This window comes from Vigna radiata, chromosome 2 (assembly GCF_000741045.1).
Source record: "Vigna radiata var. radiata cultivar VC1973A chromosome 2, Vradiata_ver6, whole genome shotgun sequence".
Lineage (NCBI taxonomy): Eukaryota > Viridiplantae > Streptophyta > Magnoliopsida > Fabales > Fabaceae > Vigna > Vigna radiata.
Window position 1 is genome coordinate 10,193,454 of NC_028352.1, and position 14,724 is coordinate 10,208,177.

General features: G+C 25.6%; 1 protein-coding gene across 1 annotated transcript; it reads left to right on the forward strand.

Moving 5' to 3' along the window:
- The first annotated feature begins 10,321 nt into the window (after nt 1–10,321).
- LOC106780149 (transcription factor MYB14-like) lies at nt 10,322–11,239 on the forward strand. The gene is made up of 3 exons (XM_014668403.1): nt 10,322–10,454; nt 10,631–10,760; nt 10,828–11,239. The coding sequence occupies exons 1-3, from the start codon at nt 10,322–10,324 to the stop codon at nt 11,237–11,239; spliced, it is 675 nt and encodes a 224-aa protein (XP_014523889.1).
- Nucleotides 11,240–14,724: the final 3,485 nt, after the last annotated feature.

Consider the following 14,724-nt stretch of genomic DNA (forward strand, 5'->3'; position numbering starts at 1 on the left):
TGCTAAATTTCTATTGTAATATTGATACTTGTTGTTTCTATAATGATAGACATTTAATGTATAATAGATCATTTAATAAAATGAAGGAATCCAAAAATGTTTGCTAAAAAGAGTGAGAATAAATAAATCACTTAAAATGCATATTGATTCTAGTTCATTCATAGTTAAAAAATATATTGATTATCATTCATCTGAATTCTAAATAAAATCAAATTAATCAAACAAATATCCATCAATGTGATTTTCTTTTAATGTATCAGGTCTATCTTTTTCTCTAAATTAAAAATTAAAATAAAAATAGTTTTAAATAAAAAAAATGTCTATCTTTTTCTACAGAATAAAGGTTTTACTAACTACACAACATTTTGTTTAGAGAATGTTGTTCGATCAGGCTAAAAGCATTAACTATTATTAGTTGTCCATTATGCCTTGAAAAAGAAGAAATAGGTAACCACCTATATGTTTGTTCTAAGATAACTTATAACATTTGGAACATCAAAGAATAGGTGAATTAACCAAAGTACCATTTTCAACACTTTTACCTAATAAAGTTAACTGGGAAAGAAAATATGACTTGGAAGGTAGTATGGATATCAATCATTTTGGAGTATATAGTAACAAAGTAAGTAGATGTTGAGGAAGTATTTTGTATAATCCAATTAAAAACTTATAAAATAGCTAAGACATTTTCCTATACAACAAAAACTAATAATATAAAACAATAAGGATGGAGTATGCATAACAATACTCGATTTATTATTCACTATGTATGTGAAAATATAATGACAATTTTTTTTATATATCTACTAACTTATGAATACCTACAAATATTTTTATAATTTAAATAAAATTATTTTAAATATAAACTTTCATAAAAAAATAATGAAATGTTGTTTATTTTTAATTTAAATATAATTAATATATTTTTTCATTTTTAACTAGTGAAAATATATCTACATGTTTGTTTATATTTTCTTTTATAACAAAAATAATGAAATTATAATCATAGAAATAAATACAAATAATTTTTATAATTTTATTATAGAAAGTTTTTATTTATTTTTGTAAATTATTTTTATTTATCTAGTAGGTGATTTTTATTTATTTAATTTTAAAAGTAGTTAAATTAAAAAAAAACGATTAAATTTAAAAAATCATTTAAATTTAAATAAAATGATAACTTGAAAGGTAAAAGTGAAAAAAAAAAAGTGGACACAAAAAAAATCCCTTTATATACAAGTATTGAAAAAAAAAGTTTATAAATTAAATTTTAGTTATTAATTAAAATAAATTAATTTAATATATAAAAGTAATAATTATTTCAATTTATCCAATTAAAAATATAAAAATATTTGTACAATTAAATATATTTTTAATATATATATATATATATATATATATATATATATATATAAAAAAAAAACTGACCTGTGGCGAAACTGATTAAAACTTGTCAATCTATTTTTTTTACAGACAATATAAAAGATAAGGGGCCAAATGGGCCGGGCTACCCGTTTTCCTTTAACTCGTATATAATTCACAATCTAGAAAATACGAAATAAAAAAAAAAAAAAACAAATGTCCTTGTCTGATTCTTTTAATTCTAAATAAAATATTAATGAACAAATATTAATTATGATTTATCTTAGTCAATCCTTCTAATACGGAGATTCATTGAATCTGCAATGAAACAACTTCGATAATTAATAAGAACGACATGAATAATGAGATGATTATTTGAAGCAACATGCTCACGCTTAATTCTTTTGGTGTATGTCACCCTATGTTGTCATGACTAGCTACATAAATTAATAATTAATTGTGTGTTTAAGTGTGTTAATTTAATTATTTAATTCTATAGTTATAGAAAAGTGCGTTAAATTAAACTAATCAAGAATGAAAATTCCGTATAGTAGTAGTATCTATCTACAGGAATATTATCGAAACGCGTAAAGGAATTCACGTAAGTAATATTATAAATTTTTCATTTAATTAAATTACACTTGCAATAGTAAACTATTTTCTTTAATATTATAAAAAGAACTGGGTGCAACCAATGAATTTTATTTTCTTTTTTAACAGGAGAGAAGAAAAAAAGAAAAAAAAAACATCATTTTCCCCGTTCAGTATGTATAGAGGAAGGGAGACTTTTTTCTACTCTTTAAAAATGTCCTTTTTCCTATTTATACATAAAGTTTTTCAAAAGGGTATAAAATAGCTATAATTAAAAAAAAATACTTTTTTTTGTCATATTATTTCTCTTACTTTTCCCGAGTTCATACTGGAAACAGACTACCCTTTTTCCTTTCCGTGCTCTATTGAATTTACGTGAAAATTTTAAAATTTATTAATATTTGTTAGTAAATTATTTTCTAACAAAAATTAAGCTATGAATATGAATATTGTAAATTTATACTAAAAAATCATTACAGAATGAGGTAGAGGAATAGCATAAGCAAATGAGATATATTTGAGTAGAAAATAGATGTTTGGTAATTATTAATTTATGCAATAAAAGTATTTGATTTGAATAATGGGAATGCAATAAAAGTATTTAATGAGTAGTAGATTTGAATAATGAGGGAAAGCAAAAAAGAAAAGGCGAATTAAAGTGGTGTGAGATGTAGCTTGACTGTGACTTGGAATTCCAAGTCTTTCTTTCTATCTATGTTTGTCCTTCTTCTGGGAAGGAGCAATTATTTCAAAACAGAACAACAAATGAATAATGTTTGACAATGATGTTTCTCTTTTTGAACACGAGTCCTAGAATTTGGGGATGAAACACGTTTTCGTCGAATTAAAGGTTTCAAGTCAGCCGGTCATTATGAGGAAACAAAACAAGTATTCCTGGCATGCCAATACCTTAACTCACTTTTACTTTTTCTTCGCCATGTCATTTTTAGTTTTTCTCTTTTTTTTTCTTTTCACGATCTTACTTTTAATTATTAATCAGATTTAATTTATAGTATATAAATAAGATAATTTTTACTTATTAGTATTTATATTAATTAGATTTATTGAATGTATTGTATTATTTACTGTTAAATTCTTTCCTTATAAACGATTTTGTAATTATAATAAATTAAATTTAAATTTACCTCTTAATATTTCTTTTAAGCAAAATCCTTCACAAATTTTAATAGGTTTATGAACTACTTTACAAAATGAGTCTTTGAATTTATATTTGTTTTTCAATTTGATTTACTCATCTAATTATCTTACAACAAAACAATTATATGGATGAGTTATACAACTTTGCAATAAAGTTAGTAGTAGAATGTTTAATCTAAAAATTCTTGTAAAAGGAATACTTAAAATTGTTGGGAAGGTTCGACACACACTCTTATCATTAGAAGTATCTATGTGTATATAAATTCATGATTAATCTTTCTTTTATTTTATGTAAAACTTTGTTTGCATCCCAAAAAAATGAGTGCATTTATAAAAGTTGAGAAGCTTGTTAAAAGAATGGGTATGAAATTAAGAAAACATAAAGACCTCTAAGAACTTGATTAATTCTTAATCACTTAATGGATTATGAGTGATATGCAAATCATAAGGAATAGCAGATAAAACTTGCACTTAAAGTATTTGATAGAAAGGCAAGTTAATATGTTCTTGCAGACATCAAAGGTCCGAATATAAAGGTAAATTAAACCTGTAAAACAGAAATAACTAATCACCTAACTAATACAATAGAAACAAACTGAGAACCTGAACAAGATATCTTTGATATATCATTACGTTTTATACAATTGTATATTCAGGCGAAGGACTTTGACTTCGATTGGGATTTGAAATTTATACTTTTTGAATAGGCTTGATTGTCTTCAATATCAAAATCTAATATAATTAAAAAATTATTTAAAATAAAAATTAAAGAAATAATTTCTGATTCTTGGTCTTAACGGGAATTTATTTCTTTTTAATTTAAAAAATAATATAAATTTCATTGAAACTTGAAGATGATAATATGTTTTGGTTCCGGTAGGAATGGAAACTTATTTGATTATATGTTTTGATTCATTAGACAACCGAAACTTATGCTTTGCAATTATTTAAAACCTAAAGAGAGAATAGACTTTCGATCTAGTAGTAACCAAAGTCTACTTTTCATTATAGGTTTCTGTCATGGTATTAACTGAAGTCTATTTTATATTAAAGTTTCAATTTTTGCTATAATTGAAGTCTATTTTATAACTTCTTTTAAAAATATATTTTTTTTTCCCCTTCTGCATAATGAACCTGGCTAAAAACAGTCAGACACAAATAAATACAACAATATATAAATAAAAGTTTTGAATCAAAACACTTTAAATAATGTACAAAGTATATATTATGCATAATTATTACACATTATTGAACATTGTTATTATATATTTGGCAAAAGTTTTTCTTATATAGTGTATTGAATTCGTGTATTGATGTGGAATTGTTGAATTGTGCACAAAAAATAATAATTTCAATAAATACACAAAAAAAGTCAAAGTTGCAAGATATTTGAATCAATTAAATTATTATTGTTTACCAATAACTTATCAAACACAAACAATTATTGTTATTTATTGCATAATACTAATCATACTTATATGAATGGGTTTGTTTATAAGACTAATATATGTACACAATTATAAATAATTGAAGAAGAAAAAGAATTAAAGAATTATAATTAGAGAAAAATTACAAACCTTGATGGACAACCATGCTATCCATTTAGTTGTAGGAGTTGATCTGCCTAATATCATACTATGTCTAACAAATGCAAATGAAAAAATGAATTATTTACAATACAATACAATTATGTAAGAAAAAAAGAATCTTAAAATTGAGGTTCTTATCAAAGATTGATGGGATGAGATTTATACAGCGAGAAAAACCATACAATAATGTTATCTTTAACAAAAAATTATAAGTAATTGTCAATGATATACTTGAATTGAAAATATAATATTTATTAAGGGTTTTTTAAAATGAAAAAAACCATGCTCATATGAGATAAATTATGATTAATTATGATTTGAGAAGGAATTATTTTCTACTAAATTTATATAATATCTAGAATTAATTATTAAAGTAAATAATTTTAACATATAATATTTGTATCTAGGTTTCACAACGTAAAAAGTCCAAATATTATAAAATATAACGAACTAAATATAAAAAAAAAAATCAATCGTATGATAACACCAATCCAAAATTTCTAAGACATTAACAAAATCTAAAGTTTCCTAACACTAATAATTTTGATAAAAACTATATGAATTAGAAAATTCTTCATCTTTTTGTTCTACTCATTGATTGTCTCGCACCTTATTAACTTGTTTAATATTTCACTATTAAAAAATGTTTTGTGCAATTACCATTGCAAAACAAAATAGGACAATTCAAAAACATTTTTCCTCTAGTGTAACACTTTAGGTTGAAAATACACTTTTCCTCAAAAGCAATCAACTTTGCAACACAATAAAACCTTTTCAACATAGACAAAATGGAAATATTTAAATGTAACACTATTGTTATTAGGGATAGCAGAAAAATTTGTACCCGCGGGTAGTGGATAGCGAGTATTGTAATACCCGTTTTTTAACGGATCGAGTTTGGGTATCTCACTATCCGTAATCGTGGGTACCTGCTACCAGTTTGAGAAAGGAAATTACAATTTTATCCTGTTAAATTTTCTAACTTAAAGTTGGTATTTTACTGTTGAGTCCATGTTTCGTATTCTCTGAGCCTCTCCCGTGAAGTTCTTCGAAAAGAAATAAGAAACCCTAACTTTTGCAATCTTTAGTTTTTTATTTTAACCAACTAATCCAAGTATTGGCAAAAGGATTTGAGGTATGCTTTCTTCCTTTTTCTTGCTTTTTTTGCTTCCTCTAAATGGTGTTTCAGTGGGTAGGTGTGGGTTTTAATGGATAGTATTTGGGGTTTTAGGTTACTTTTCATTTGAGTTTTGTATAAATTTCTTTGTGGTGGTTGTTGGTGGCTTCGATGGCGTTTGTTAAGTGAGGCGGTGATGGATGTTGATGTGTTCTGACAAGGTGTTTCTGTTGACGCAACCATGGACAGTGCTTCTCTCTTTTTGTTCTAAGTCTTACTCACTCCCTTACCTTTTGTTGCATGCTATCTAATGTTCAAGTGTGTGATGTGAGGCATAACATGCATCATCTCACATCTTGCAATTGCCGATGATCCTTTATGATCTTGCAATTGCCGATGATCCTTTATTAGTATCTCTTTCTTTCTCTCTCTTTCTTTTATGTTCCTTCATCATCATCATCATCTCATATCTTTTATGTTTCTTACTCAAATTAATTATTTTGTCAATATTTGTAACTTGTAATTAATTATTTAATTATTTTAAATATTATTTGCATTTTTTTAATTTAATTTGAATTTTTTTCATTTAAAAACTTATAAAGTAATTATTTTTTAAATATTCACAGGTTAAAAATGGATATCCAACTTGTATTCGTAGATTGAAAAAAATCCACAGATTTTTTTTAAGATAAATATCCAGTTGGTAGCGGGGTAACAGATACAATTTTACCCAACAGATCGGATTGCGGGTAGACATTATCCCCGTTGCCATCCCTAATTGTTACTATTTAAATTCTCTACAGCTTCTACTGATAAATCAAATAAATTGGAAAACTAAAATATAATGACGTTGTATTAAACTTTATTAAAGTGTATATGAGTTTCTCGCGGTTATGTTTAAAGAGATTATTGGGCTTAATATATTCAAAAGTCCTCGTTTGTATATAGGGACAGAAAATCTGCACCATTTTTTTTTCTTTTTCTTAATTTCTATTGGAGCCTAATTATAAATTGTAAATATAAATAGATAAAAAAATTTATGAATATAAATATAAATAAATAAAAAGATAACATAATTGGATATAAACATATCAGTACACAATGGAAGATAAATATAAATAAATAAAAATGACCTAGGAAAGATAGATATAAAAAAATTAATAGAAGAAAAACAAAAATTAAATATTAAAAATAATAATAATACATTATAATAAAATGTTCAATGATATTAGAATGATAAAAAATTAAATATGTTTTTTTGTTCTTATAGTATAAAGTTTGTTTTTCCTCACTAAACTATATACAAAACTATTTATATATGTATTTTATAAAAATCATGTAAAACATATTAAGAAACTATGTTTATGACATGATAAATATTTCACGTGCTATTTATTGGGAAGATATTTTACATGAATTTTAATAAAGAATGAGAACAACTCATATTTAATTTAGGAAAGAGAAACAGTTTTAATTTAGAGACCAATTTAGACATTAATTTATTTGATAGTCAAAATTTTAATATTTTAAATGCTAATAATATTTAGTTTATAATCTAGATTGGTCATTGTAATAATTAATTAATTTTTATTTTTAAAATTGATTGTTATTTAAATATTTTTTTGCAGTGATATTTAATCTTAAAATAAATAAGATAATAGATGTCTCATATAAATAAGAATGATATACTAAAATTTGGTCAAGAATGTTTAAATATAACTAGTATACATATGAAGACTTGTCTCTTCTTACAAACAGATAAGTTAATTTTATCTTTATTTTATTTATTAATTAATCTTTTTATTGCTTTTTAAAATTATTTTTATATAATTTTTTAAAAAAAGTAACAAAATAATTAAATTATCTAAAATTAATATAATTTAAATTGTTATAGTTTGATGAAAATATCATATCATCGATTTTAAAATCTGGAAAATTTGAAAGAAGAATCAATCAGTTCAAACAGGGAAACAATACAAATTTTTTTTGCTTCGGGTTAATGTAAAATTACAAAAAGTATTATAAATGGTTTGTAATAAATTTTCAAACTGCTGATACAAGTGCTTATGTCTAAATAACGTGTTTTGTCTTTTCAACTTATAAATGTTAATAGGAAAACTTTGATTTTAACAAAAATAATAAGCTGCGTAATTAGTTAATTCTTCTATTCTTGCAATAATTTATTTATTTTTATATTGAAATTTATTTCTGAGTGAAGAACATTGGTGGAATTAGTTATTTAGTTTTTAAGATGATAAATGTTGTTAATAACTGAGGCAGACTGTAAAAGAGTAGGTTAACTTTAGTAAATAGGTGTAAAACGGTAAAAATAAAAAAAACATAAAGATTAATTTTGTATTTAAAAAAAAATCCAAAAAAATTGGGGGGGTGGGGGTTGGAATTGGGGAGGTACAGGGAGTAACTCCCCCAATTCATAGCCACGTTCCAAATATGGTAGTTTCTTCCTGCACCTCCATATTGTTTTTCTGCATATTTATATAAAAGAAACTTTCCATTTTATTCTGTATAATATATACGTCACTATTTTTATTTCTAAATTATATAATATGAAAATTATATTTTATTAAAAATATTTAAATTATAAAAAATGACTTTAATTCAAAAATAAAATGACTTATTATGTAATTTGAAAATCTTATTTGATTTTCAAAATAGATAATTCATAAGACAAAATGGTTTCAGATCATATAATTTGGAAAAATAACTTTGAAGAATTGTATAATCCAAATATTACTTTTAACTTCTAAATTACACATTTTGGAAAAATATACACAATCTATTGAAGATAACATGGGAAATTCATTTATAGGGAACTACAGGAAGAAACTGTCATGGCATATCTATAGATGCTAAGTTTCCTTTTTTTTACCAACCTACACTTTTATTTAACAAAAAAAAAAATAGTAATTACCTGTTTGGATTTTGATTTCTGTATAATTTTTTCATTTTATTACTCAAATACATTATAAAAAAAATTTAAGTAATGATAATTTTTTGTGACTAAAATTATTAATTACTATTGTGACCAATTTATATATTAATTTATAAAAAAAATATTATTGATAATTTAAATAGTTTATATTATAAATAAAAAATTATAATTAATCTCTAAATTAATAAATAAAATAATTTCTATTATCAATGGTTTCTAAATTTATTATTAACATTAATTATCAATGTTTTAATTATAAAAAATTATCTCTAATAAGAAAACTAGCTTCTATACATATTTTTGGTTAAATAATATTGGTGATTAAAATGTTTTTGATTTCTAAATTTTATTTCATAAATCAGTAATACTTTTTTTTTTGTTAATAATAAAGATAATTTTAAATATTTACAAGTGTCTTAATTAATATAATAATTAATTATTTTAGATATTAATAATTTTTAGTTTATAAATTGATGTAATTATTAATCTCTTTTTATTTCTAAATTTAGTTGGTATATAATGATTTTTTTTTAATGTAGACTTTATCCGATAGTTAAACTGGTCTGTTTGTTTCACAACGGAGAAGTTTTCACTTTTATATATATTTTCAATGTGATTTGATCCTTGGTTTGTTTTAAACAATTCGAATTTTAAGAACTAAGAAGAATATATTGAAAAATTGAAATATGAGAGTGTTCGTCAGGTGTAACTGTGTGTGAAATTAGAAGTTTTAATTACTGTTATAGCTGCTGCTAATCTTGTTTTCATCGAAGTCAGTTGGATAAATCCAATGCAGATGTTCCAATAAAACAACTTTTAATCCAATGCAAATATTTCAAAGATGTCAATGTTCAGTCAAAAATTCTACAGGAAGTGTTTGCACACAGTAAAATGTTTATGCATTGCCTTTTCCTATGTTGACTTTTCTTTCCACATCTTTTCTGAACTTGGATCTCGGATATCAATCACATTGCATTCGTAAAACAGTTCCTTGATAAACTCTTAATAATCTTGTATTATATTTGATTAAGATAGTGTGAAAAGTTGACATTTAATTATGCAGCACAGGTTTCCATTTTCAATGTGTTTAAACTGGGAAGATTCATCTCAGGTTGTATAACATATACTGCAACTTAATTTTCATAACCGAAATACCAAGTCATGAATAAAAATCCTTTATTTCTCTAAGTCTATTTTTTATTTTATTTTAATCACAGTCAAGTGATACTTCAATTAGTTTATGATCCATTCAATCTATAATAAAAAATTATTTATTTATGACATAAAACAATATCAGTATTACTTACACACAACCCATGATTATCCAACAATAAAATGACTTGCTGCATTCACATCTATATATAATTAATGCGTGGACCTAGATTGGGTTTTGGTCCATTTTTTAATCTATTTTAGGGTTGTTTAATTTAGGGAACTATCAGATGAAACGCGTTTTAGTTTATATATAATTCCCAAAGACATTCTAAAGACTGTGCTTCATAAGTTTTCTGGGATTTGGAGACATTCTAAAGCCTAATCTTTACTTAAGAGATGGTAAGAACTCCTTTCTATGACAAAAATGGAGTGAAGAAAGGTGCATGGAGCAGAGAAGAAGATGATAAGTTAAGAGCTTATGTTCACAAATATGGTCACTCTAATTGGCGTCAACTCCCCAAGTTTGCAGGTATTATTCTGTAAGATCATCATCATCTATGTTTAGTTTCAGTTTCATTTTGATTTGTATCATTAATGAATAAAATCTAGCATTGATTACTCTTGAACTGTGTAGTTAACTGATGATTGATAATGCTAAACATTCTGATGAGGTTTGAACGTTGGTTTTGTATACTTGTGTTGCAGGTTTAGCAAGATGTGGGAAAAGTTGCAGACTTCGTTGGTTGAATTACTTGAGACCAAATCTAAAACACGGGAACTACACCCCAGAGGAAGAAGAAATAATCATCAGATTACACCAACAATTTGGAAATAGGTATATATATATTGTTGGATGATATGTGATGTTTATAGAATATTAATATATGGTGTTGACCTGATAGATGGTCCTTGATTGCTGAAAAACTTGCTGGAAGAACAGACAACGAGGTAAAGAACTATTGGCATAGCCACCTGAAGAAGAGCTTGAAGAGAAGTGAAATGACAGCATCTGAGTTGAAGTTGAAGGGAGCTGATGACAAGAGTTTTGAAGGAAATTTAAAGGAAAATTGTGGTGATGATATCTTCCCTCATATTTTAGAAAGTTCATTGGCCATTTCTGCAGAAACAGCAGAAGGAGACAACTATTCAGAAGATGGTCTTCCTCCATTAGTATCATACAAACAATTCAGCGGCGATTTTTGGTCTGAGCCATTCCTCCTAGAAGATACTATTCATACTTTTAAAGATGACATTTTCACTGCTAAAGGAATGGCTTTGTTAATTCCAAACTTCGATGCTGCATATTTCATGTAAACATTCTTAGAGATTGCCTCCTTTTTCGAAGAACGTTGCGACCAGAAATATTAAGCGGGTTGACTTTCGTTTTATTCGACCATTATATGGTATCCTATGTAACCATCACAGCTGTCTCGCTTTACTGTAATTAATATATATGGTATAACTAATTAGGATGAAATATCATTGTACTTAGTATTTACAGAAATATTTCTAATAAATAGATTAACGCTTTACTTTATTTTATATTAATGAATAATTCATGAAATAATATATACATTTTAATTTTTGTCTTATATGAAAATATAAACATTTTTTAATGGAGTGTGTCAATATTATTACTGGAATTATTCGAATATAGCAAAAAAATATGGAAATCTTCTTTATTAAAAGATTCTCATTTACAAAATATTATTTTTTAAAACGTGTATATATATATATTAGATTTAGTTTCATTTTAGGGTTTATATACTTCTGTTATTCTTTTATCCATCAACAATCCCCAATTTTTATATAGTTAGAATGAATTTTGTGCCGCCTAGTAACAATTTTATATAAAAGAAATTATATTTAAAAATTATTTACTTTTATCTATTTAAGTCTACACTAAACTTAACTAATATATATTTATCATAATTAATATGTACTAAATAAAAAATAACAATATTTTGATTTAGGGATATAAGTTAGATAATTTATATGTCCATTTTGTCTGTTGATATATTTATTCTTTATGAATATAAAAGAAACCGTTAACATTAAAAAGTAATTACAGAAAGAATTATCTTATTTTGTAAGGAGAAATTGTTCTCTCAGTCTTCAAACTATAATTTTCACTCTTCTCTTATTAAAGTATGTAGTAACACAAAGCAGTTATACAATAATAACAGTTATTACACTTCCAAGGATAAAATCACAAGATATGTACAATAAATAAAAATTTACGTTTGTATTTATTTTGTAGATAATCTTTTTAAAAAATAAAAAATATTTAAATTTAAATAAATAATCATTTAAAAAGATAATATAGATAAAATATTTATTTGAATTTAAAAATATTATTTAAAGAATATAATTGAAAAAAAAAATATAGATATAAAAAAAAGAATCTCCTTTACATATAAAGTATATATCTTATGTAATATAATAACTGAATTGATTAAATAAATACTTTTATAATTAAATTTAAAATAATTATATCATAAAGTTATGTTTAAAATATTTTTTAATTATGATTCATATTTAAACGACTTAAGGCTACACTTTCAATATTGTATTAAAGTACTTTTAGAGTTATATCTGAACAGTTTAACGGAAAGAAAAGATAAAGTAGAAGCAACTTAACATCCTTGTAATGGAAACCCAACACCAAGATATCCCGAGAGAGAAACCTCATCCAAACGTTGACCATTTCGGATGGAAGGCCAGGGCTTGAGGAAGGGAACTAGGATATGGACATGGACCACTTAGGGCCTTGAAGTGCTTGTTTGGAGGGGTGTATTTTATTTGTTTAATAATCTAATAATTGTATAGATAAATTTTATTAATTTATTTATATTATTTTAATTAATAATGAATTTTGTTATTGAAAATAAATATTATGTTGTAGGTGAATTTTGTGTAAAATGAAAAAATATTGTCACAATACGGATTCTCAAATTTATTCTAGTTTTATATAAGATTTTTCTATTTTCATAAAAGAAGTTGGAGATGCAGATTTCACAAATAATTTTACCATAAATGAAATATTTTCTTATCACAATCACTAAATTTAATGGGTGAGAGACATTGCTTATGATTTAAGATTTGTCGTGGTTATAACAAGATCTGACATAGTTACTTGTGTACAAAGAAGGAAGACATTCATCTTACTTACATGTGAAAGAAGTGAGAAATATAATAAATACAAACCCGAAGCAGATGCTATTGTATACGAGACTCGAAAATGTGAGTGTCTGTTTAGGTTAAAGGTTAAACCATGTTCTGATGGGAACGAATGGATTTTGAAGGTGATGTGTGAACATCACAACCATGATTTTGTTGAAACTTTAGTTGGTTACCCTTATGTTGGCAGGTTAAATTTGAGTGAACAGTCTTTACTTGTTGATATGACAGAGTAAAGTTACACCTACAAATATTTTATTAACCCTGAAAGAAAATAATGATCGTAATGTCACAACGATTAAACAAATCTACAACGCAAGGCGTACGGGCGGGCAAGTACGAGGCATTTGTGTAAGACCCAACCGGACGGATGACGATCAACGAACTTTAAAAGGGTTTTCACGAAGATCTGCATACCCTTCTGAGTTGTTGCCGTTTCACTCAAACATCAAGGCCGTCAAAGACTAACAGATGATCACCGACCGTTCGACAAGGGCGAACGACCGGGTCAATCTAGATGAAAGACGTTAAAATTAGGATCAGCTAAAACGTGATTAAGGAGAATGGGCCAGAGGTTGGGCCGTGATTAGAGAATGGTTTATCCCAGGCCCACAGTAGAAACTATAAATACAAGTCAAAGGTGAAAGGTAGTTGGTTACATTGAATGCACATTTACTCTACTTTCTCTTTCTATCTCTATCTTTTTACCAAACACTGACTTGAGCGTCGGAGTGCCTTTAGCAGGTACCCGGCTGGACGCAACGGTAGGAGCTTTAAGAATCAGCGCCAACAGGAAGCAATCGAGAGAGAGGAGGACCGACCGGACGGTTGAAGGCGAGAAATTGTGCAGGGAGACTTGGAGGTACATCCAACCGGAACACAAATTAAAAGTAAAGTAAAAAATAAAAATAAGAGAATAATAATTAATGGTGGGTAAAAAAAAAGAATAATAAAATAATAAAATAATTTTCCTTAATGTAGAACACATTACAAGAAAATATTTTTGAAATATTAGTTTGATATGGTAATAATTTGAATCAATATTATGGTAATAATTATAAGCAATAATTAAAAATAATATATTTGTTGCATCAATTGCTCTTTAAAGAAAAATATATATTTCCTGACAATAATTATAATCAATGTCTTGGATATTATTTGATTTGATTTCTTGCAACCAAGACCCTTTTTTTCTCTATTTTGTTCATTGTCAATTAATTCACAATTAAGGCAAGATTGTCATAATATTACTACAATGTGTGTATATAAATACGCACCATGTCATAGAAAAAAGGGGACGAAAAAATAGAGAGAGACATGCAAAAATAATAGAAATAGAAAGGGAGAAATAGAGTGTAGAGAAAAATAAGTTCTCACTTTTGAAAGAACTAGGAGAGTACCGAAGGCTAAAAAGGTATGTCATCTCTGCATCATTTTTTTCTCTCTTTTAATTGTACTTTAAAGTTTTTTCTAAAAGGTATTAGTTTTTACTACACACAAATGACGTTTTTTTTTAAATCATAAAATAAAGGGTATAATTTGGCTAGTTTATTTCTTTTTTCCACCATTCTTAAAAGAAATTACAAAATATTTAAAACAAAAAAATGTCAATTTTGTTA

Coding starts and splice junctions, on each gene's coding strand:
- LOC106780149 (XM_014668403.1), top strand. CDS start 10,322: ATGGTAAGAACTCCTTTCTATGACAAAAATGGAGTGAAGAAAGGTGCA. Junction 10,455..10,630: donor TCAACTCCCCAAGTTTGCAG/GTATTATTCTGT, acceptor CTTGTGTTGCAG/GTTTAGCAAGATGTGGGAAA. Junction 10,761..10,827: donor CACCAACAATTTGGAAATAG/GTATATATATAT, acceptor TTGACCTGATAG/ATGGTCCTTGATTGCTGAAA.